Source organism: Leucopleurus acutus (genome assembly GCF_964270905.1).
Source record: "Leucopleurus acutus genome assembly, chromosome: 16".
Lineage (NCBI taxonomy): Eukaryota > Metazoa > Chordata > Mammalia > Artiodactyla > Delphinidae > Leucopleurus > Leucopleurus acutus.
The window spans coordinates 76,561,574-76,585,361 of record NC_139158.1 but is presented as its reverse complement, the minus strand read 5'-3'; the positions used below and the strand labels follow the sequence as shown (position 1 = coordinate 76,585,361).

Below are 23,788 nucleotides of genomic sequence, written 5' to 3'. Positions count from 1 at the left end.
TGAAGGCCCTCCCCAAGCAAGGTTCCGAGTCACTCCTCCCCAGCACCCAGCGGCACTGAGTCACCCTGAAAGCCTGGCCCAGCACTCCTCTGCCCCTCCCCCGCCCCAGCCTGGTACCCCCATCTCCAAGCACAGGCCCTGGGGGAGTAGCAGAGGAGAAAAAGCAGCTGCAACCCCCCCCCCACCCAACCACCTAAAGAGCCAAAAATAATAGCAGCTCACACACACACAACAACCCCACACACGCCAGAAAAGCAAATATAAAATCATAAATCCAAAATAAAGGGGAAAAAAAAAATCAAAGCCAACTACTGCCCCCAAAAGGCTCTTTAACCATTCTCAAAAAACAAAAAAAAAAAGTTTATTAAAAGTGTTCTTAATGCTTGAACGGAAAAGATTCCCAAATATACAGATGCCTCTTTTCTCATAGAAATAGATTATTTTTTTATAATACAAAAAAAAAGACCAAAAAAACAACAACAAAAACAAAAACAACAGCAACAGCAACAACCCCGTAGGAACATCTTTAAGCGATTACTCAGGGCCCGGCTGACAGTTACACGTGGGTTGCGTCAGTCCCGTGTACACACGCGTTCAGCCATGTTTAAACCGATTGCATCAACTTCGAAACCGGCCCGCCCGCCGGCGCCTGGAGAGGGGTCAGAAGGAGAGGCAGAGTTTATCATTCATCTGTACACATAGACATCTCTTCTTTAAATAACACCACGGGCGGGCGGCCCATCTGCATGTGCGGTTGGTGTGGACAAAAATATAGATATATATATTTAATAAAATATTAAAATTACCGACGAGCTCCCCGCGCTGCCAAGTGCCCCAGTGCCAAAGTTTTGCCGGCGCCACCAGGGGCGGGGGCGCGAGCGCGGGCGCTTCCCGGAGTCTCGGTGGCCGCGGCGCGCCCGGCAGCGCGGAGGCCGGCCGGCAGGGGGACGCGCGCGGGGGCCGCGCTAGCAGTGGCCGGAGGAGGTGAGCAGGGGTTCTGGCAGCTGCTTGAACAAGTTCCGCAGGGTGCTGAGCTCGCGCGACAGCTGTTCCACCTTCTTCTGGAGCCGCTCGTTCTCGGCCGTGAGCTCCAGGACCTTGTGCTGCGTCTCCAGGTTGCGCATCTTGGCCTTGTCGCGGCTCTTGCGCACCGCGATGTTGTTGCGCTCACGCCGGATCTTGTACTCGTCGCTGTGCTTGTCCACGGTCTTCTTGGCTTTGCTCTTGACCTGCGAGGGCGCCGGCGCCGCCCCCACATAGCAGGCGGCCGGGGGCGCCTTGGCGTCTGCTGGGCTTGGCGTGCCGGGCGGGCTGGACGACGAGGACGTGGAGAGGCTCCCGCTGCTGCCGCTCGGCACCGCCTGGTAGCCGAGGTAGGCGCGCAGCGCGTACGGGAAACCAGCCGCCATGCCTGCGGCGCCGCCGCCCGGCGCTCCGGCCTCCTCCTTCCGCTTGCAGTCCGCGGGCTCGAAGCCCGGCTCCGCCTTGAGCTCGGCCGGCTGCGGTGGCGGCGGCGGCGGGGGCGGCGGGTGTAAGGGCGCGAAGCAGCCCGGGTGCAGCGCGCCCTTGGCAGCCCCCAGACGACCCAGGCTCACGTAGCCGTATTCGGCCGCCTTCTTGCAGTTCTTGCCCCCGTAGTCGTCAGAGAAGAGGTCGGAGAGGAAGTCGTGGTGCTGCCCGGAGGAGGCGGGAGCGGGGGCGGGCGCGGGCGGAGCCGCCTCAAAGGTGTCTGTGGCCGGCGCCGGGGCCTGCGGCGCGCCCAGCGGCTCCAGGTATGGACTGAAGTCGATGGCGCGCTCGTGGTCACCGATGCTACCCAGCTCGCCGGCGGGGGGGCGCGGCCCGGGTCTGGCCGCGGGGGGCGCCGCGGGGGCCGCCTTGCCGCCGTACGCAGCAGCCAAGCAGTCCGCCTCGTAGTAGAAGTTGGCCACTTCCATGGATTTAAAGGCAGGCGGCGGCGGCAGGGGGAGACATGCTGGGTCCCAGGCCACCAGGCGTTGCATGAACGCGGGTGCCCGGGGAGGGGGCCTGGGGCTGCCCGCTCCGGCCGGCCCGCAGGTGGCGCGGCCTCCCAGCTCCGAACTGTCGCTGCTGTGTCCCTGATGCTGTTGCCGCTCCCTCCGGCGTGGCCGCTATTAGTGCGGGGGCTGGCGGCTGGCGGCTGGACCCTCGGGTGGGTCCCCTTCCCGGTCCCGTGCGCGGCTCTGACTCGCTAAAGTTTCTCCTGAGCCCGGTTATTTATAAGGCGGGCCATGGCAACGGCTGCGTCACAACTGGAGGCCGCCCCAGCCCCTCCCCAGGCACGCAGAGGACACGCTGTGGCCGCCCGAGACCCCCGGGAGGGCGGTGGTGGGGCGTAGTGGCCAGACTGGAGACCCAGAGCGCCCCTCGGGGGTCCCTCGGCCTGGTGGGGGGCGGCATCGCCCCCTGCCCATTCCCACCCGGCGGCCCCGGGATTGGGAGTGAGAGAAGGCGCTAACCCGCCCCCGGAACGCCCCCTCTGGGCTGGAGGCTATACTAGAAGGGAGGGGAGAATCCGGGGAGGGGGCAACGTGATCTTCTTCTCCCACCCCAAACACGGCCGCGGCCCGCCCCCTGCTGGAGGAGGCGCTGGCTTCAGGATCGGCTGCAACCAGTCCCGACTCTCCACCGAAGGGACGCGCTCCAGGCGGGATGCTGGAGACCCCAGCTCTGGCTCCCGGAGAGGTGACCCATCTCCACGGCCCTTCCCTGGGTCCAGCCTCGCCCCTAAACTTGCCCCCATCCCCAGATCTTGGAAGGAGGGAATTTCACACCTGTGGCGACTTCCTGTCTTAAATACGAAGACCTGGGTTTGGGGGCCTGCAGGTCAGGGGCGAGCTCCACTTGGGCCTGTGCCAAGGTCGACCGCGCCCCTCCCCTAGCCCCGCCCACCGCACCTGCCCGCCCCTCAGACCACACCCGGGTCATCTCCAGCCCCACCACAGCCCGACATGGGCCCCGGGAGGGTGGAAGGGGACGGGGGTGCTTGTCTTCAACACACTGTGTGACCTTGGGCAAGTCACTTCACTTCTCCAAGCTTCAGTCCGTGAAGGTGTCGTTACTGTTATTATTATTAGTTGTATTACTGTCTCCACCACAGACTCCCAAACATAAGGCTTACGGCTCTGGGACGCACATCGTAAAGAAGGGCCTTCTCCCAGGGTACAAAGAGGCCCAGAGGCCCACAGCACACCCAAGATCACATGGCCTCATGTCCCCCACTGTTCTCAGAAGGAAAGCCCTTGTCCAGGCACCCTCAGACCTATTTGCACCCGAGGCCAAAATACCTGTTTCTGAGGCTGGTGGGGTGGGGGACCAGCCAGGCTCAGGAGGGGCCATGCAGGAGAGACCAGGTCCCTACTGGGCGGTAAGGGTGGGCCTGGACCCAGAGTTTGCTTTTTCACCCTGCCAGAAGCATGCCCTTGCTGCCCCCCTGGTTCACAGATGGGGAAACAAGATGGCCCACCTGGATCTGAATTTAGGCCTGAGGCCCTCCCTGCAGAGTGGGCTCCAGCGGCCCCTTACCCTCTCCTGAGCCATTCCGAGGCCATTTGGGCAGCTCCTGGGCCTACCCCTCTGCCACCCCCGGCCCAGGCCGCCCAGGCAGGAGCTCCCAGCCTGCCTGGTTGCTGACCCCCAGCCCACTGACCCCAGCCCTGGCCCTGGCGGGCAGGTGGACATTGCTCAACCTTCAGCATTATCTGCTGAGCTGGGGTGACCTCCGCCCTGGAGAGCTGGAGAAATGACATCTCTTGAGTGCCCTTGGGGGGTGGGGGGCAGGGAGGAACAGGATGAAACACTGGCCCAGCCTGCTGGCTTTCTAGGCCTTCCCAGCAGCCTCTGGGCCAGGGAGGGATCCAAGGCCCCAGGGCCACCCAGCCAGGCCTCCCTAGCTGCAAAATGGGACACTCAGGGCTGAGCTTGAGGGCCACTGCCTCCAGGAGGCCCTCCCTGCCCCACCTGCTGGTGAACTTCCTTCCCAGCCCTTATCTCCAGCCACCGTTATCCTAGTTGTTTTGTCTGCCTCAGTCCCACTCCAGACTAACCCCTCCATGAGTGCCAGCCCTCAAATATGGGAACTCCTGGATCAGGCATGCTCAAAATGTACCAGGGGACGAATGCATTTGCTGTTACCTCTGCACCAAGACCACTGTTACCCCAGCTCTGCCCAAGGCAGCTCCTCAGGGCTCAGCCCAAAGGTTACCTCCTCTGAGAAGGCCTCCCTGACCTCCCCATCGAAAGTCCTAGGCCCTTGATCACTCCTTTCGCATCCCCCTGCTTCATCTCCTTCACCATTCTCAATTACAATCAACATTATCTCACCTACGCATCTTGATTTCTGTTCCCACTGCCCTCTCCCATTGTCAGCTCCAACAGGGCCAGGATTTTTGTTTGTTTTATTCACTGCGGTTCCCCCAGTGCCTAGAACAGTGCCTGGTACACAAGAGGTGCTCAATAAATGGAGGAGGCTGAGAAGAAGGTGAGGTTCCCCCCACCATTAGCTGGGCTGTGTGACCTCAGACAAGACGGCTCCCCTCTCTGAGCTTCAGCACCCACCCCCACCTCTCAGGACTCTGGGGAGATGCTGTGAGACCTGGGGAGTCTGCAGCTAATTTGTGTGTGTCCTCACACAATCTTTCACCCTCTCTGAGCCATATTTTAAGCTCTTTACATATATTAACTCATTTAATCCTCCCGATAATTGGTAGGAAGCAGGTACTATTATTATCTCCGCTTTACGAATGAGGAAACTGAGGCCCAGCAGAGCTAAGTGTGTCCCAGGTCACATTCAAGGGGTGGGAAGGATTAAAGTCTTTCCAGCCCGACCTCCCGCTTTGGGTTTGTAACAAATCATAACGGGTCTGGCCGCAGGAGCCCCATTTTCTAAATGGAAAAGCTGAGGCTCAGATAAGGGCAGTTGGGGTCACACAGCAAGTCAAGGGGCAACCCAGACCCTGGGAACTAGCCCCCAAGGACCCGACTCAGTCCCATTGGGGTCTTGCCCTTCTGACCTCACCTAACAAATACTGAGCCTTTTGCTTCCCACTCTGCCCTGACCTGACAGTGAAATCAGTGGCCGTTCCCACCCCAGTGCCACCCTAGGTGTCCTGCAGGGAGGCTGCGTGCACGGGTGACGTAAGCCCTTGTTTTCACAAGGCTCGTTGCTCAACAGGCCCTGCCTGCTGCCCCACCATTAATGCCCAGCCTTTCCCCGAGGAGGGCGGTGATGTGAGCTGAACCACTATGGCCCAGAGGCCTGGAACACGCCCCAGCGGGCCTGCAGGCAGCAAGGGCCGAGAAACCAGGATCCACCTGACACCACCCACAGTGACTTCTCCCAGTTACCGTCTGGCATAGGTGTCTGTAGGAACCTGGGGCGGGGAAGGGTCTCAAAATGGCAGCCAGCAGCCCTATCCAACCCAGAGACGTGTTCAGCTTGACCCCATAGTGTTTTGCTCCAGATTTTTTGTTTGTTTTGTTCTTTAATGAATGTATTGCCAACATTTAAAAAGCAAGACACTTAACATCAAAATTCAAACTTCCAGCTTCTCTTGTAAGACCGGAAGCCGTGGGCCGGGACCACATGGCTAGGAGTGGTGGGCAGAAGCCTGGCGGGGACTGTGGAAGAACAGGCACTTCCTACCCAGATACATGCCCCTCCTCTGCCCCCAAACTGCTTTAAGAATTCCTTCTCCCAGTCTCTGCAGCTTTTCTTTAGCCCCATTTGCAGGAGGAAACCAAGGCACCTTGCCCAAAGGGAGTGCCATTGTTGCTTCCTTGACAGAGAGAGGTGAAAGGGCTTAGAAATCAGCCAGCAGGTCGAAAAATAAGGCTGAAGGGGGAACCAGCAGAGATGGTCCATGGAGATTGTCTCTAGTGGATTTGGAGTTGGGGGTTGCAAGGAAGGACTTTTGTTTCTGCTCTGTACCCTCCTGGCTGTGGCACCCTCTAGACCTCAATCCCTGGTCTATTAAATGCGGGTAATTATATCCCCTCTCTCTTGGGCGTCTGGGCCTACTGTTCCCCCTCACACTGACCCACCTCAACACATGAGAGTGAATTACCTCCCCTTAGCCCCACAGAGGGCCTGACCTCGCAAGTCATGATAACCTCACAAATCAGGCAGGTGGGAAACAGGCCCAGAGTGGGTTAGGACTTCCCCCACCCAGGATCACAGTGAACTGGTAGAAGAGCCAAACTTAAAAGCCAGATTTCCCCTGATTGCTATGTCCGAGATTTTTCCCACCATGCCTCCTCTTTGAGACCTCACTTTCCCCGTCTGCCGAATGGTACCTAGGTTAGATCCCCGAGGGCTGCCAGGTCCAGTGTCCTGGGATCCGGAATTTTGGAATCCTGGGATACCCTTGGTGCTGGCTAGTGAAACTTGCCTGAGCATATGCTGCCACCACGTGGCGAGCTCTGGGAATGCAGGAGTGATTTAAATGAATTTTTTTGATGGAGGACCTACTGGGTACCTTGCTTATGGGATATAGAGGTCAGCACTATGGATATAATAGATGCTCACAGGATAAGAGCAAGCCATCGCTGAAAGAAATAAAAATGTCCAACAAACAGACGAAAGGTACTCACTTTAATTTAGTCATTCATCAAATATTTTTTGGCACCTGAGCAACGTGGTTAAAAATATTTAAAAGATGCATTCTCTTTGACTCACAATTCCATTTCTGGAAAATTTGCCTAAATAAACATTCATAAATGTGTGTTAAAAAAACATTTTTGGCACTTACTGTGGCTCATGCCCTAGACACATATTCATGAACAAGACAGAAGTGATTCCTATTCTCATGAAGTTGATATTCCTCTTGGGGAAGACAAACAATAACCAAGATAAATGAGTCAACTATAAGAAGTGTTATATTCTGGTAAGCACCATGGAGAGAAACACAGCAGAGGAGGAGCATGGGGAGTGTTGGGGGATTTTATTTTAACTTTAGACTGGTCCAGGGAGGCCTCATTGAAGTGACAGGCGAGCAAAAACATGAATGCAGTGAGGGAGTGGGCCATGCAGATAGCAGCAGCGAGAAGAGCAAGTGCAGAAGCCCTGAGGTAGAAGCATGCCTGGCCCATGTAGTCGCTGTGGGTGGAGTACAGGGGAAGTAGCGGGAAATTATCTCACAGAAATAGTGGAGGCCATATCACACAAGGGTTTGTGGGCCACTGTAAAGACTTGGGCTTTTACTTTGGGTTAGTGGGAGCCATGGAGAGTTCTGAGCAGAGGAGGGACAATATCTGACTTCGGTTCTAATGGAATCCCTCTGGCTGCCTATGACGGATGGACTGTCCTGGAGGCAAGGGCAGAAGCAGGGATCCCAGTGAGAAGGTAACTGGAGTCATGAAAGCAGATGACAGGGGACTCCACCAAGCCATGGAGGTGGTAAGAAATAGTCTGAATCTATTTTAAAAGTAGAACCTGGGACTTTCCTGGTGGTCCAGTGGTTAAGACAACACACTCCCAATGCAGGGGGCCGGGGTTTGATTCCTGATCAGGGAACTAGATCCTGCATGCCACAACTAAGGATCCCGCATGTTGCAACGAAGATACTGCACGTGGCAACGAAGATCCCACGTACTGCAACTAAGACCCGGCGCAGCCAACAGCCAAATTAAATAAAAATTTTAAAAGTAGAACCTTCAGGATTTGCTGATAGATCCAGTTACAGAACAACCACACAATGGACCACTCTATAGCCATTTAAAGTGACAAGGTATATGACACAAAAAGTACTAGCAACCAACAGGAAAAAAGGAGATATATTTGATACATTCAAAATTAAAAACTTCTGGGCAGTAAAGGAGAAAATCAACAGAGTGGAAAGACAGCCTACAAGACAGGGGAAAATATTTGCAAGTCACATATCTAATAAGAGGCTAATACCCAGAAAATATAAAGAACTCCTACAACTCAACAACAGAAAGGGCTTCCGTGGTGGCGCAGTGGTTAAGAATCCGCCTGCCAATGCAGGGACACGGGTTCGATCCCTGGTCCGGGAAGATCCCACGTGCCGCAGAGCAACTAAGCCATGTGCCACAGCTACTGAGCCTGCGCTCTAGAGCCCGCCAGCCACAACTACTGAAGCCCACGTGCATACAGCCCGTGCTCCACAACAAGAGAAGCCACCTCAGTGAGAAGCCTGCACACTGCAATGAAGAGTAGCCCCCGCTCACCGCAACTAAAGAAAGCCTGCACGCAGCAACAAAGACACAACACTGCCAAAAATAAATAAATAAGTTTATTAGGAAAAAAAAACAACAGAAAAACGACTCAATTAGAATTGGGCAAAGGCTTAGAAATAGACATTTCTCCAAAGAAGATACATGAATGGCCAATAAGCACACGAAAAGATGTTCACAATCACTAATTATTACGGAAATGCACAAAACCACAATGATAGACTACCTCATACCCACAAGGATGGCTACCATCAAAAAAAAGAAAAACAGAAACAAAATAACAAGTGTTGGTGATGACATGGAGAAATTGGAACCCTTTTGCATTGTTGGTGGGAATGTCAAATGGTACAACCACTGTGAGAAACAGTAAGGCGGTTCCTCAAAAAATTAAAAATAGAATTACCATACAATCCAGCAATTCCACTTCTAGGCATATACCCAAAAGAACTGAAAGCAGGGTTTTGAAAATACATTTGTACAACTATGTTCATAGCAGCAATTATTCACAATAGCTAAAAGGTGGAAACAACACGTGTCCACTGATGTATGAATGGATAAACAAAATGTGGTCTATACATACAAGGGAATATTATTCAGCCTTTAAAAGGAAAGAAGTTCTGACACAGGCTACAACATGGATGAACCTTGAGGACATTATGCTAAGTGAAATAAACCAGACACAAAAGGACAAATATTGTCTGATTCTACTTATATGAGGTACCCAGAGCAGTTAAACTCACAGAGATGGAAAGTAGAATGGTGGTTTCCAGGGGCTGGGGAGAGGGGAAAGGGGAGTTGTTTAATGGGTACAGAGTTTCAGTTTGGGAAGATGAAAAGTCCTAGAGATGGATGGTGGTGATGGTTGCACAACTGTGTGAATACATAATACTTAATGTCAGTGAACTGTAGTTAAGATGGTAAATTTTTTTGAACTTTTTTTAATTGCCGATTGATTTTAACTGTTTACTTAGTAACATTTTTAGGTTACAGAAGAGTTGTAAAGACAGTACAGCATTCCCATAAAGTCTTTGTGCAGCCTCCTCTAATAATAGCATCTTACATAAACATGATACATTTATCAAAACTATTGGATTATAAGATGGTAAATTTTACAGAGCTACTATATGATCCAGCAATCTCACTCCTGGACTTGTATCTGGAAAAGACAAAAACTCAATTCAAAAAGATACATGCACCCCAATGTTCACAGCAGCACTATTTACAATAGCCAAGATATGGAAGCAACCTAAATATCTATCGATAGATGAATGGATAAAGAAGATGTGGCATATATATATATATATATATATGAATATTACTCAGTCAGAAAACAAAAGAATGAAATAATGCCATTTGCAGCAACATGGATGGACCTAGAGAATATTATACTTAGTGAAGTAAGTCAGACAGAGAAAGACAAATACTATATGATATCACTTATATGTGGAATCTAAAAAGTAATATAAATAAATCTATATACAAAACAGAAACAGACTCACAGACATAGAAAACAAACTTATGGTTACCAAAGGGGAAAGAGAGGGGGAGAAGGATAAGTTAGGAGTATGGGATTGACAGATACAAACTACTATACATAAAATAGATAAGCAACAGGATTTACTGTATAGCACAGGGAACTATATTCAACATCTTGTAATAACCTATAATGGAAAATAACCTGAAAAAATATATATATGTATATATAAAACTGAATCACTTTCTTCACTGTATACCTGAAACTAACACAATATAGTAAATCAACTATACTTCAGGGACTTCCCTGGTAGTGCAGTGGTTAAGAATCCACCTGCCAATGCAGGGGACACAGGTTCAATCCCTGGTCCAGGAACTGGTCCGGAGCAACTAAGCCGGTGCGCCACAACTACTGAGCCTGCGCTCTAGAGCCCATGCGCCGCAACTACTGAAGCCCACGCACCCTAGAGCCCACAAGCCAAAACTACTGAGCCCACACGTCACATCTACTGAAGCCTGTGCACCTAGAGCCCATGCTCTGCAATAAGAGAAGCCGCCACAATGAGAAGAGTAGCCCCCGCTCGCCACAACTAGAGAAAGCCCGCGCGCAGCAACGAAGACCAACGCAGCCAAATAATAATAAATTAATTTTTAAAAAGAATAACGTCATCTTAAAAATATATATATATACTTCAATTTTTTTCACTGGTAAATTTTATGCTATGTGAATTTTACCACAATTTTGTTTAAAGGACAAGGTAGATCTTCATATGTCAGCATGGAGAGATGCCCAGTGGCATTGTGAGGTCAAAGAAAGGCATGGCAGAGCAGTATCCTGATAGAATCATGTTTGTCTTGAAAACCTTCGCCATTAGCTAAAAAAAGTTTTAATTGTGAATTCACACAGTGTTGATGAAGGTTCGGGGAAACTGGCACACTTACACACTTTTAGTGGCTTTGCAAAGTGGTTCAACCTCTCGTTGTACTTTGACCATAGCTATCAAAATGGGAAACATCATTGGGCCAGAAATGCTGGGCACTTATACTACAAAGACACTCACACCTGCACAAGCACAATGAACACTGCAATAGCAAATCTTGTGACATAACATCAGGGGCTGTTGTTTCCAGGAACTACTCTCCAGCTGCCAAAAATAATGGGGCAGGGGCTTCCCTGGTGGTCCAGCAGTTAAGACTCCACACTCCCGATGCAGGGGACCCGGGTTCGATCCCTGGTCAGGGAACTAGATCCCGCATGCCGCAACTAAGAGCCCGCGTGCCGCAACTAAAAATCCCACATGCCGCAACTAAGACCCAGGGCAGCCAAATAAATATATAAATATTTAAAAAGAATGGGGCAGCTCTACGGGAGAGGATCCAGACCAGCACTGTCCCGCAGGACTTTCTGGGATGACCGGCATATTCCACATCTGTGCTGCGCCATGTGGGAGCTGCCAGCCACATGAGGCCACTGAGCACTTGAGATGTGGCTCATGTGACTCAGGAACTGAATTGTTTACTTCATTCAATTTCAATTAAATTTAAGTAGCCTCCTGTGGCTAGTGATGACTGTATTGAACCGCACACATCTGGGACCATCTCCAAGGTCTATCGTTAAGAGGAAAAGGCCAAGTGCAGGCCAGGATGTGTGGTGTGCAAACCCCACATAAATGAGGGGAGATACGGAAATGTCCTCGTGTGTTTTATGAGGATGTAGTCTCCTACTGCAAGAGCCATAAGAAACTGGCAGCACTGGCAGCATAGAGTTCAGGGTGCTCGGAACATTGTGTAATAACACACCCCAAAACTTAGCAGCTAACAACAACCCCCATTTTGTTTGCTCATGATCCTGCGAGTCAGGAATTGGGACAGGGCACGAGGGGACAGCTTGTCTCTGCTCCAGGGCTGGCTGCAGGCTGGAACATCCAAGGTGACTTCTCCATTCCCATGTACGGCACCTCAGCTAGGCTGGCCTGAAGAGCTGATGGTGCTGGAGCACATCTGCCAGTGAGTTCTTCGTTCCCCCATTCTCCATTATGTAGTTTCTCCCTTCACGTGTGGCCTCTGCGTGTGTGTTATTGTCATGTGGCCCCTGCATGTGGTCCAAGCTGTCTCTGCTGGAGTTCTCTCCTGTGGCCCCTCCAGGCGGCCTCTCCTCATGGTCTCCCCATCACAGTAGCTGCACTCCTTACACAGCAGCCGGCTTCCCCCATGGCACAGAAGTGAAAGCTGCTAGGCCTTCTTAGGCTGAAGCCCCAAACTGGCTCGCCACCATTTCTGTCACGTTCTACTGGAAAGGCCAGATGCAAGGGCTGGGGACTGCACAAGGGCATGCCTACCAGGAGGCTGGTTCACTGGGAGCCCCTAGAGGAAGTCCACTGCAGGAGGAGACCCACCTCCTTTTCTAACTTTAAAATGTTCACCATGGGTATGTATTACCTTATTACCATTTGTTGGAGCTTAGAAAGCCATGCATGGCATGGTCCTGCCTCCACGCCTTTGCTCCTGCTGTCCCCTCTGCCTCTACACCCTTCCCTCCCACCTCCAGCTGAGAAACGCCCTGAGAAACTTTCCCTGAATGCCCAAGTCAAATTACTCTCCACTTCCTCTGTGCTCCCTACACCTGGTGACCCTAGGATCTTATTCTGCCCCCCGCTGGAGTTCGTTTTGTGTAATCTCCCTCTCCTTGGAGCCCCTCAAGGTCAGCCCAATATAGGTCATCTCTTTACACACACACACACACACACACAGAGGAGTCATGCAGGTGCTGAGGAGGTGCTCAGTGATTTGGGGGCACAACCCAGGAAAATACACACTAGCCTGACCCACAGTCTCCCCACCCGGCTGGGCGCAATGCTGGCATCTCTGGTTGCATTTGTCTAGAGTCACCGACAGGTGACGACAGAGCCCAACCTCCAACCTCTGCAGCTGCTATGAGTAGAGAAAGCAGGTGTAGGTGGTGAACTTGAGAGGTCAGACACCCCAGGGCAGGAAGCTCCAGGCCCAGCTTTGAAGAGAAATTTCCCATCCTTATTGCCCAACCCCCTCCTCCTCAACTTCAAAATTTGCTTCCCCCTCAAGCAATTGACTTTAATCATAGGCGTGACAACCATTCATAAGTGCAGCGACCTGGTTACCTCTAAAATCTTGTGCCAAGTGAAAAGCACCAGACACAAAAGAATACTCACTTATATCAGTATGGACTCCTGGATTTTACTTTATTCCAGGGGTTACAAATCCATCATTACCATTATTTGTTCTGATGCTCAGATTGGCCCTGATTTGGCTAGTGTCAGCCCCTTTCAGCTGGCTCCTGTGTCCTTTTATCATGTCCCCATCATTCTTGGAGCATGTCCTTATTTTCTGACACAACAAGATGTTCCGGGCTCAACTTCTACTTTTCTTACCCCAGCCCTCGTTCCTTTCAGTGGCGAAAATCTGGGTGCTGTCCAACATTAATCGTTACCAATCTAATAGGTGTAAAGTGATAGCCCCTGGTTGTTTGCATTCGCATTTCCTATTACTAGTGAGTTTGAGCCTTCCTCCCATGCTTGTGGTTTCCTCTTCTGTAAATTGCTCTTCACGTCCATTGCCCTTTTTCCATTGGGGCTGCTGTCTTTTCTGTTGTTTGCAGGAGTTTCTCATATATTCTAAGCACTGCAGTCTTAGACACTGCAATGTCTTCACACTTAACATCTGCCTATTAACTTTGTCTATAGGGTCCTTTGGTCAGAATTCCTTCATTTTGATATAATCAAAATGGTTTTTTTTTTTTTTTTGCTTTTTATACATTTGTGCTTTTTTATTGTGGTAAAAAATAGATAACATAAAATTTACCATTTTAGTTACTTTAAGGGTACAATTCAGTGGCGTTAAATACATTCACCATGTTGTGCAACCATCACCACTGTCCACATCCAGAAATTTTTCATCATCCCAAACAGAAACCCTGTTCCCATTAAACAGTAATCCTCCTTGCATCCTCTTCCCCACAGCCTCTGGAAACCTCTGATTTGCTTTCTATCTCTATGAATTTGCTCAGGTATAAGTGAAATCATAGAATATTTTTCCTTTTGTGACTGGCTTATTCCCCTTAGCATAATATTTTCAAGGTCCATCCATATTGTAGCACATGTCAAAATTTCATTTCTTTTTTTCTAAATTTATTTATTTATTTATTTTGGGCTGCATTGGGTCTTCGTTGCTGCGCACAGGCTTTCTCTAGTTGTGGCGAGCGGGGGCTACTCTGTTGCGGTGCCCGAGCTTCCCACTGAGGTGGCTTCTCTTGTTGTGGAGCACGGGCTCTAGGTGCGCAGCCTCAGTAGTTGTGGTGTGCAGGCTCAGTAGTTGTGGCTCGCGGGCTCTAGAGTGCAGGCTCAGTAGCTATGGTGCACGGGCTTAGTTGCTCCACAGCATGTGGGATCTTCCTGGACCAGGGCTCAAACCCGTGTCCCCTGCAATTGGCAGGCGGATTCTTAACCACTGCGCCACCAGGGAAGTCCAAAATTTCATTTCTTTTCATGGCTGAATAGCATTCCATCGTGTATATATAACTTTTACTAATTTTTATAATTTTGTACCTCATGTGAAGCCTTTAATCCATCTAGAATCCGCCTTTGTGGATCTCTCACTGGCCGATGGAAGTCAGCTGACCTGGAGCCTGGGAAATGCAGCCTGCAGAGGCCAGCCCCTCTGCAACTCAGAACAGAACCAGGGAAGGGCAGAACAAGCATCTGAGGGCAAGGAGGACGAGTCCCTCCCAAAAATTCATTATGAATTAAAGATCCAGTTTATTTGGGGCCACTTTCCCAACACCATCTTCTGAACAGTCTCTCCTGGGCGGCGGGGCTGCCGTTCTTGTGTTGCTACTTCTCAGGTATCCACGGACTACTCCACCGTCATTGCTCTGCCTCGCTGGTCTGTCTGTCCTTGCACCAGCACCCACACAGCTTCTACTATAATGGCATACGTCTTTCAACTGCTGATGGGGAAGCCCCCTCTTTACTCTTCTTTTCTAAGGTTGTGGCTAAGTTCTTTCCACGCCACATCTCATCAAATCCTCAAAACAGCCCCGTGTCAAGGGGTACAATCATCCTCACAGGACAGGTGAGGAAACCAAGGCCTCAGGGAGGGAAAGTGACTTGATGAAGTTTACAGAGCTGACAAATGGCAGAACTAGGACGAAGCAAGGCGTATCTGACTCTAGGGCTGCCCTTTGATCCCCAGCACCCAGCTGCCTCTCGCATTTGCAGTCTGCCAGGCTCTTATCTGTAAGAAGGGGGAAAGGGCTGGAAAGGCCTGCTGGGCTGGCCACTTGCCAGTTTGCTTGCATATCAGGAAGGGAAAGCACTCATATCAGGAAAGGAAACCACTGAGCATTTAAACAGAGAGACTTTCCAACAGGGAATTGGTTACAAAGGTGATGCAGGAGCCCAGAAGCCAACCAAGCAATTGTGAAGAATCTCAGAATCCGCAGCAGCAGAGTCACTGCCACTGCTAAGCTGGAGGGCCTGAGGGAGGAAGCAACACTACAGTAGCCCGGGGCCTGTGGTCACTCCGCAAAGCGGCAAACACAGTGGACTGCCCTGTGGGAGTTGGAGCCGTGGAGAAGACTCATTTGCTGATGGAGATGCAGCCCAAGGTGTAAGGAGACAGGGAAAAATACTTCTCCCTTCCTCAAACCTCCAGTCTCCCACCAGGATCTCTCACTGGCCGATGGAAGTCAGCTGACCTGGAGCCTGGGAAATGCAGCCTGCAGAGGCCAGCCCCTCTGCAACTCAGAACAGAACTAGGGAAGGGCAGAACAAGCATCTGAGGGCAAGGAGGACCAGTCCCTCCCCAAGAGGACCTCCCTTCCTGGTCCCAGTTCCCCCCAGGCAGTCCCCACCATGGTTCCAGCCCTGGCTTCTTGGATCTAGTGATACCACATCCCCCTGGCCCTCTGACCTCCCGCTGTAGCTCATCCTGGGGTGCCTCCTCCTGCCCTTTTGGCATCTCAGCTCTTCCATCATCTGTATAAGCAATTCCTTGTATTTCATCTTCTGTTTGAAATGCCTAGAGTGGTCTCCATTTTCCAGACTGGATCCTCGCTAATACAGCCATGCCGTAATTCAGAGAATGGCCACAGTGCTACATGCTAAGTTTGTGGACTGACTGAGTAAAGAACCAGGGGGGAGGGCAGAAATTAGGTGTGCTGAGTCCCCAAAGCAGGGCTGATCCCAGGCACAGTGTGGACCAAGCTGCAGAGGAACCACAGCAATCCCAAGGCTGACTCTGGGTCTACACAGATGCTGGGGATTCCCAAATCAGGACCCAGGCACAGCTGAGAGGCTCCATGTGGTTCTGGCCAAGGAAATCAGCTTCTATTAAGGGCCTCCTGTGTGCCTGTCTGTATTCATATATCACCCCATGTTAGTTTCTAGGGCTGCCATAACTAAGTACCACAGACTGCGTGGCTTAAACCACAGACATTTATTTTCTCACAGTTCTGGAGGCTGGAAGTTTGAGATCAAGGTGTCCGCAGGGTTGTTTTCTTCCGAGGCCTCTGTCTCAGCTCAGAGATGGCCGTCTTCTCCCTGTGTCCTCATACCCTCCTTGCTCTGTGCATCTGTGTGTCCTAATCCCCTCTTCTTATAAGGACACCAGTCATATTGGATTAGGACCCACCCTAGTGACCTTGTTTTAATTTAATCATCGCTTTGAAGACTCATCTCCAAATACAGTCACACTTTGAGATGCTGGGGGCCAAGACTTCAACATATGACTGGAGGGGGTGAGCACAATTCAGCCCATGATAACCCCCAATCTCACAACGTGGACATTATCAGCCCTGTTTTCCAAATGAGGAAATGGAGGCCCAGACAGTGATTTGCCCAAGGCCACCCAGAGCTGGGTCAACTCAGGTCCAGGCTCTTCACCTGTCAGGCCCCAAAAAATCTTCTCTCACTCTCTGTGATTTCCTCAGACCCTGGGAAATGGATTCCAGTCTTCTCTTTAATTCTTTTCCTTTGTGTCATAAGACAGTGATCCACCATGTATTGAGCATGTATTATGGACCAGGCTCTTCCATTGGCATTTGGTATGTTTTCTAAATACACAAGATGCCTCTTCTTCAAGCCTCTGCTCAAACCTCCTCAGGGACGCCCCCCCTCCCCGAGCCCCTTATTTGTAACAGTGCCTCCACCCACACAGATCCATCTCCTGCTTTATTTCCCTTTACAGAGTTATCAGTACCTGAAAATATCTTATATGTGTGTTTATTTTTTTACAGTCTTCCCCCAATGAGACTCTATGAGGGCAGGACTCAGGTCTTGGTGTATTCCTAGTGCCGCGATGAGATTCATTATAGGTGCTTAATGTTAGTTCAATAAATAATCAAATGAAAAAAAATAATTAAACAAATGAATGCTCTCGTCAAATCCTCACCAGACATCTGTATGATGAGGGCCCTGGGATCATCATTTTATTAAAGAAACTAAGCCTCAGAGAAAGTCCCAAGCTCACCCAGCTAGTAGATAGTGAAGCTGGAATTTGAACCCAGGTCTGTATTCTCAACCTCCACACCCAGGCCCATCTCCTTGCTTTGGCCTTCCTTCTAAATCTCTCCCTGCTCTGTGGCTTCCCAAATGACCCTCACAGCTACCCTGAACCTCTTGTTCTGGAAATTCCAATTCCTCACTGAGCTGGGCTGCAGTATCATTTTGTGCCAGCAGGTGTCACCAGAGAATTCCTCATGGCCACAATCAGCTGTCCAGCACTCCAGAGCATGAACCTGCCAGAGTTTATTCAATCACCTTTAAGGATATTTCCAAGTTTTTGCTCCACAAACCAGTCTGAAGCTACATCCTTGCACCTGTGTTCATGGGCTATGGGGTGCGAATTTCTCTGGGAATGGATTCCTAGAAATGGAATTCCAGAGAGCAATGAACATCTTTAAATTGCATAGATTCCATGAACTTGCTAGCCTGGTTTACAACCCAGGAGTGTGGGGCCCAGAGAGGGCACGTGGCTTACCCAGGGGCATACAGCAAGCTAGTACAAGGGCCAGGTTTGAAACTGGCTCCACTGGCCATGAATTTTTCCATGCACTTGGAAGATACTTCCACCTAGGCTGAAGTGCCGTCTTTGTGCATTTTTTACATGTTTGTGGGGCTGGATCTGATTACTCCTTCTGTCATTCACTCACCTACTTGTTCATTTAACAAATGCATTGGTGAGATACAGGCTCAATGCTGTAAGAATGGCTCAAATAACAAATGTCTACAAGACAAGAAAATGGTTTACTTTCCTCTCTCACATCAATCTGAATGAAAGCAGACTTGGATGGTGGCTTTATGGTATCAGGGACCCAGACTCTTTTCTGTCTTATAGCTCTTCCATCTTCAACCAGCAGTTTCCATTTCATGGTCCAAGATGGCTGCTCTAGCATTGCCATCACATCTACATTCCTGCCAGTGGGTAGTAGAGAAAAGGAAGTAGAAGTCAACTTCTTTAAGGGCACAAACCAGATGTTCTGTGCCACTTCCACTCTCATCCTATTGGCTGGAATTAGTCATATGTCCTATATTGCTGCAAGGGAGGCTGGGAACAGTAGTCATTAGGTAACATAGCTGGGCAGCCATCATATTTTCTTCTAAAACTCGGTGATCTATTACCAATGAATATACTGTCCAGTTTCTGACGCTCATACATTTTCTGGGCACCTACTATGTGTGGGAGAAGGTACAGCAGACTGGAAATAGCACAAACTTTGGAATTTGACTCATCTTGGGTTTGAATCCCAATTTTGCCTTTCCCAGCTGTGTGTCATGATCTCTCTGAGCCTCAGTTTCCTCATTTAAAAAATGGAGACAAAAGGGACTTCCCTGGTGGTCCAGTGGTTAAGAATCTGCCTGCCAATGCAGGGGACACGGGTTCGAGCCCTGGTCCAGGAAGATCCCACATGCCGCGGAGCAACTAAGCCCATGTGCCACAACTACTGAGCCTGTGCTCTAGAGCCCACGAGCCCCAACTACTGAGCCCGCGTGCCACAACTACTGAAGCCCGCATGCCTAGAGCCCGTGCTCCACAACAAGAGAAGCCACCACAACGAGAAACCCGTGTGCCACAATGAAGAGTAGCCCCCGCTCGCTGCAACTAGAGAAGGCCCGTGCACAGCAATGAAGACCCAACACAGGCAAAAATAAATAAATAAACAAATAAATAATTTTTAAAAAAGAAAAGAAATGGCAGCTGCTTTTAAAATGAGCCATACCCTGAGCGACACTCCCAAGGGCCAGAGGTGACTCAGCAGAGGTCCTGCCCTCGATTCCAGTGGAAAGACATTCCAGGGCAGCCTTCTGTCGATAAAAGCTCAGAGACATGTCTGTGCATAATCCCAATGCATCAATCATGCATGAGTCAGAGCAGTTATGCCCATAAGTCATAAAGCAGCAGCTGGGCCCAGGATTCTTGGCATCCTTCCAAGCCCATCTCCCCAACCCCATTTTACAGAGGAGCAAACAGAGCCAAAGGAAGCGCTGCGAGCACAGCATGACTACACTGTTTTATTTTATCAGTCTCCTCCTAATTGGGCATGGGGGTCGGTTCCACTTTGGAGCCATCGTAAACAGACTTGGCTGGGCCTCCCTATGCCTATAGGAGCAGGGTTTTCCGGGGTAGCTGGGGAAAAAGAATCGCTGGGGTGAATTGTGGATCCAGGGAGTGCTCCAACTGCAACAGAGGGAGGCGTCTCTCCCCAATTTACTTATAGGTCATAGTTTTTCAACCTCAGCAGTACTGACATTTGGGGGCAGAGAATTCTCTGCTGGCGGGGGCTGTTCTGTGCCTGGTAGGATGTTTGGCAGCATTCCTGGCATCTACCCACAAGATGCCAGTAGCATATCACCACCCCCAGTTGTGACAACCACAAATGCCTCTAGACATTGCCAAATGTCCCTTGGGGGGCAAAATCATTCCCAGTTGAGAATCACTGCTCTCAGTGCACAGAGCCTGTGGCAGGGTTTATAAGCACAGATTCTTTAAGCAGATTTATAGATGTTATTGATTTTCTTCTCTTCGGACAGGTGCATGCGTTTTATCTCTTTGGAAGGGGTCCATGACTTTGGTAGTCACTGGTTTAAGAATAAAGATTTCAGGGATGTTCCTGGTGGCACAGTGGTTAAGAATCCTCCTGCCAATGCAGGGGACATGGGTTCAAGCCCTGGTCCAGTAAGACCCCACATGCCGCGGAGCAACTAAGCCATGTGCCACAACTACTTAGCCTGCACTCTAGAGCCCACAAGCCACAACTACTGAGCCTGCGAGCCACAACTACTGAGCCCGCATGCCTAGAGCCCATGCTCTACAACAAGAAAAGCCACAGCAATGAGAAGCCTGAGCACCACAATGAAGAGTAGCCCCCGCTCGCCGCAACTAGAGAAAGCCCACGCACAGCAACGAAGACCCAAGGCAGCCAAAAATAAATTAATTAATAACAAAAATAATTAAGTTAAAAAAAGATTATTAAAAAAAGAATAAGGATTTCAGGTTATTATTGGGATAATTAGTGGGATTTGAATATGGGGAATAAGAATGATATTATAACATTGTATCAGCATTGAATTTCCTGGTTTTGAAAACTATACAGTGGTCATGTAAGAGAATGTCCTTGTTTTTAGGAGATGCACACTAAAGTAATTAGGAGTCAAAGGACATTGTATCTTTTTTTGTGTAACTGACTCTCAAATGGTTCAGAAAAATTACACACACAGAGAAAAAGAATGATAAATCAAATGTAGCAAAATGTTGACAATTGGGGGATCTGAGTGAAGGAGATATATGGAAAGTTGCTGTACTATTCTTGCGACTTTTCTGTAAATTTGCAATTATTTTTTAGAAATTATTATTTTAAAAGGGTTTTTAGAAATCACCATCTAGTTTTTAAAACATGGTTTTAATCTGTTATTCCCCCTGCTCCCAAGAAAAAAGTACATGATTGTGCCCAGGAGCTGGGACCCATTCAGGTCATAGTCCCAAGAATCTCCCAGAAAGGGTTCTCTTTGCTTTTATTTGGGTCTGTAAAATGCCCAGAAAGAAGTTCCACCCAGCATTAACAGTGGTTAGTAATGGCCCCTACCTAGCCCCAGTTTTGTTCAAATGTCCACACCTCTCCCAGGAGCCCAGTTGGCTCAGGATAGTGACCCCATCCCCAGATCCTTAGAAGGGCCTGAGGGGTCTAAAGGGAATCTTTTCCCCCTGCTAGTGACTGGTCCAGGAACGGGTATGTGATGCAAGGGAGCCAATGAGGAACAAGGAGCCTCCAGGCTGCTTTTTTACTTGTTTTGATGAATAAAATGAACGAAGTGACTTATGAGACATCTGACCCTAGCACTCTTGGATGCTGCCCTGATAACACCATGTGAAGAAGCCCATCTAGCCTTCTGAAAGATGAGAGGCCACAAACAGAACTGAGATGCCCCAGCCAACAACCAGCACACACTGCTGGATGTATGAATGAGCACAGCTGGAAGCTGAATGAAGCTGCAAGAGTGAGACCAGGTGAAACCAGCAGTGGAACCACTAGCCAATCCACAGAGTTGTAAGGAGTGATAATCAACACGGTTTTAAGCAACTGTTTGGGGATGATGTGAAGATTCGGTGAGGTTTTGACATGACACAGAAAGTGCTCAAACAGATGCTGGTCATTATTGCTGACCACGTATTACTGTTCTCATCCCCATGCCGATCACCCCCTCTGTTTTCCTCCACCTAATGAAGCTCTCCCTATCATCCTCCACCCATCTCTTACCCTGCTTCATTTCTCCACATCACCTGTCCCTACCTGACATTAGATTATCTTTTTACCCATTTATTGTCTGTCTCTCTTGCAACTGGGAGGGTAGGGACCACTGCTGTATGGCCAGCATCTTACACAGCATCCGGCCCACAGCAGGTCTCAGTAAAGATTTGGGGAATAAGTGAATGGAGCAATCCTGATCAACATGATTTGAGGCAAGTCATGGGGGGCTCCATCCCCCAACACTGTGACACCTTGGGGTGTCCAGGTCGGGCAGCTTTGCAGCCTGCGTCTCAGAGCTAGCAGGAACTGGAGAACAGAGACCTGAAGGAGAGTCAGGGGCCAGCCACCTGACTCTCTGGGGAGCTCATGCACCAGGAAGCAGGTACAATGATGGCAAAGGCCCAGCAGTGGATGACAGCGCGAGATGTCAGGAGACAAGGCTGGAGAGTCAGCAAGGCCTCGACTGTCAGGTGAGGGTGTGGATCTCACCCCACCGCCCCCATAGTCAAGTGTAACAAACGTTTCTGCAGGGTATCCTGCCTGGCAGGTACCCCACCTCTCACTGTGCTCACTGTGAACCTTACAACAAGCCTATGCAGTGCTGTTCTTTCCATTTCACGGAAGGAAAATAGACCCACAGAGGCTCAGAAACACAGCTGTGAGACTCCAAGCTTCAAAGGCCGGGCTCCTTCCACTGCCCATTGCTGCCCTTGGCCTTTGTCCCCATCTTAGGTGTGTAATTCTGCCTCTTCCCTCCCTTCTGACTTTGCTCTAACTTGATGACCAAAATTATATGTCATTCTCTAGGCCAGAAAAACTACTTGAAGCCATTGGACATCTCAGCTTGGGACGTCCAACCTGCACCTTACACGCAGCATGCCCAAAACAGAACTCCTGGTCTCCCCCGCTCCCCAAACCTGCTCCCACCTTCTTCACAAGCTCAGTCAATGGCGCCTCCATCCTTCCAGTGGTTCAGGCTAGAAACCTGAGAGTCATCCTCGACTTCTCTCTCCCTCACCCCACATGCCATCAACCAGCAAGTCCTGGCCACGCCACCCTCAAAATGCAACCAGAATCCACCACTTCTCCCACCTCCACAATCACCCTGGTCTGACCCTCCATCCCCTCCTACCTGGACTATTGCAGTCACCTCCTCTCTGGTCTCCTGCTTCTGGACGGTCTCTGAGTCCACCTCTCACATGCAGCCCAAGGATCCTATTAAGATATAAAGTCAAGGTCATTGTACAATTCTTTACCAGAATTGCCCAATAGAACTTTCTGCGAAGGTGGAAATGTTCTAAATCTGCACTAATTCATTACCCACCAGCCACATGTGACTATTGAGCACTTGAAATGTGCAGAGTATAACTGAAAGACTGAAATGTTAATTTTACTTACTTTATTAGCTACCCTCTGTTGGCAAGACTGTGGGAAACAGGCATTCTTGAACACAGATGGTGGGAGTATAAATTAGAATATGATTCTAATGGCTACCTACCGACCGATAGGTTTATCTATATCTAGCAAAATGACAAAGCAGTTAACATTTGTCAAAACAACCCCACTTCAGGAGTCCAACACATCTACCTTCACATGCAAAAATGACATTAAGTAAACCATCTATAACATCCAAAGATAGGAAATGACCCAAGTGTCCATCAATAAACAGCTAGTTAAATGAATTATGGTCCAGCCACACAGTGGAATACAATGAAGTTATAAAAAATGAATGAAGAAATAATGACCCCCTAAAGCACAAAGAAAAAAATAAATTAGACTTCATCAAAAGTAAAAACATTTTTGTGCATCAAAGGACACTATCAAGAAAGTGAAGACAACCAACAGAATGAGAGAAAATATTTGCAAACTATGTCTCTGATAAGGGTCTAGTGTCCAGAATATATCAAGAACTTTTACAATTCAACAATAAAAAGACAACCCAATTGTTAAATGGGCAAAGGATTTGAATAAATTTGGATTTATTTCTCCGAAGATATATACAAATGGCCAATAAGCACATGAAAAGATGCTCAACATCACTAGTCATTAGGGAAATGTAAATCAAAACCACAGTGAGATACCAGTTCATATCCATTAGGATGGTTACAACCAAAAACAGAAAATAACAAATGTTGGCGAGGAGGTAGAACAACTGGACCACTCACACATTGCTGGTGGGGATGTAGACTAGTACACCTGCCATGGAGAACAGTTTGGCATTCCTCAAAAAGTTAGTTACCATTTGACCCAGCAATTCCACTTCTAGGCATATACCCAAGAGAAATAAAAACATATGTCCACACAAAAATCTGTACATGAATG

General features: G+C 49.4%; 1 protein-coding gene across 1 annotated transcript; it reads right to left on the bottom strand.

Annotated features, from left to right (window-relative positions):
• Positions 1–342: 342 nt before the first annotated feature.
• On the bottom strand, positions 343–2,233 carry CEBPB (CCAAT enhancer binding protein beta). Its single transcript, XM_082856309.1, has one exon. It carries the CDS (start codon positions 2,001–2,003, stop codon positions 966–968), a length of 1,038 nt encoding a protein of 345 aa, XP_082712435.1. The 5' UTR covers positions 2,004–2,233; the 3' UTR covers positions 343–965.
• Positions 2,234–23,788: the final 21,555 nt, after the last annotated feature.

What these genes read in the sequence shown, in the direction of transcription:
- CEBPB (XM_082856309.1), bottom strand. Translation starts at nt 2,003, where the DNA reads ATGCAACGCCTGGTGGCCTGGGACCCAGCATGTCTCCCCCTGCCGCCG.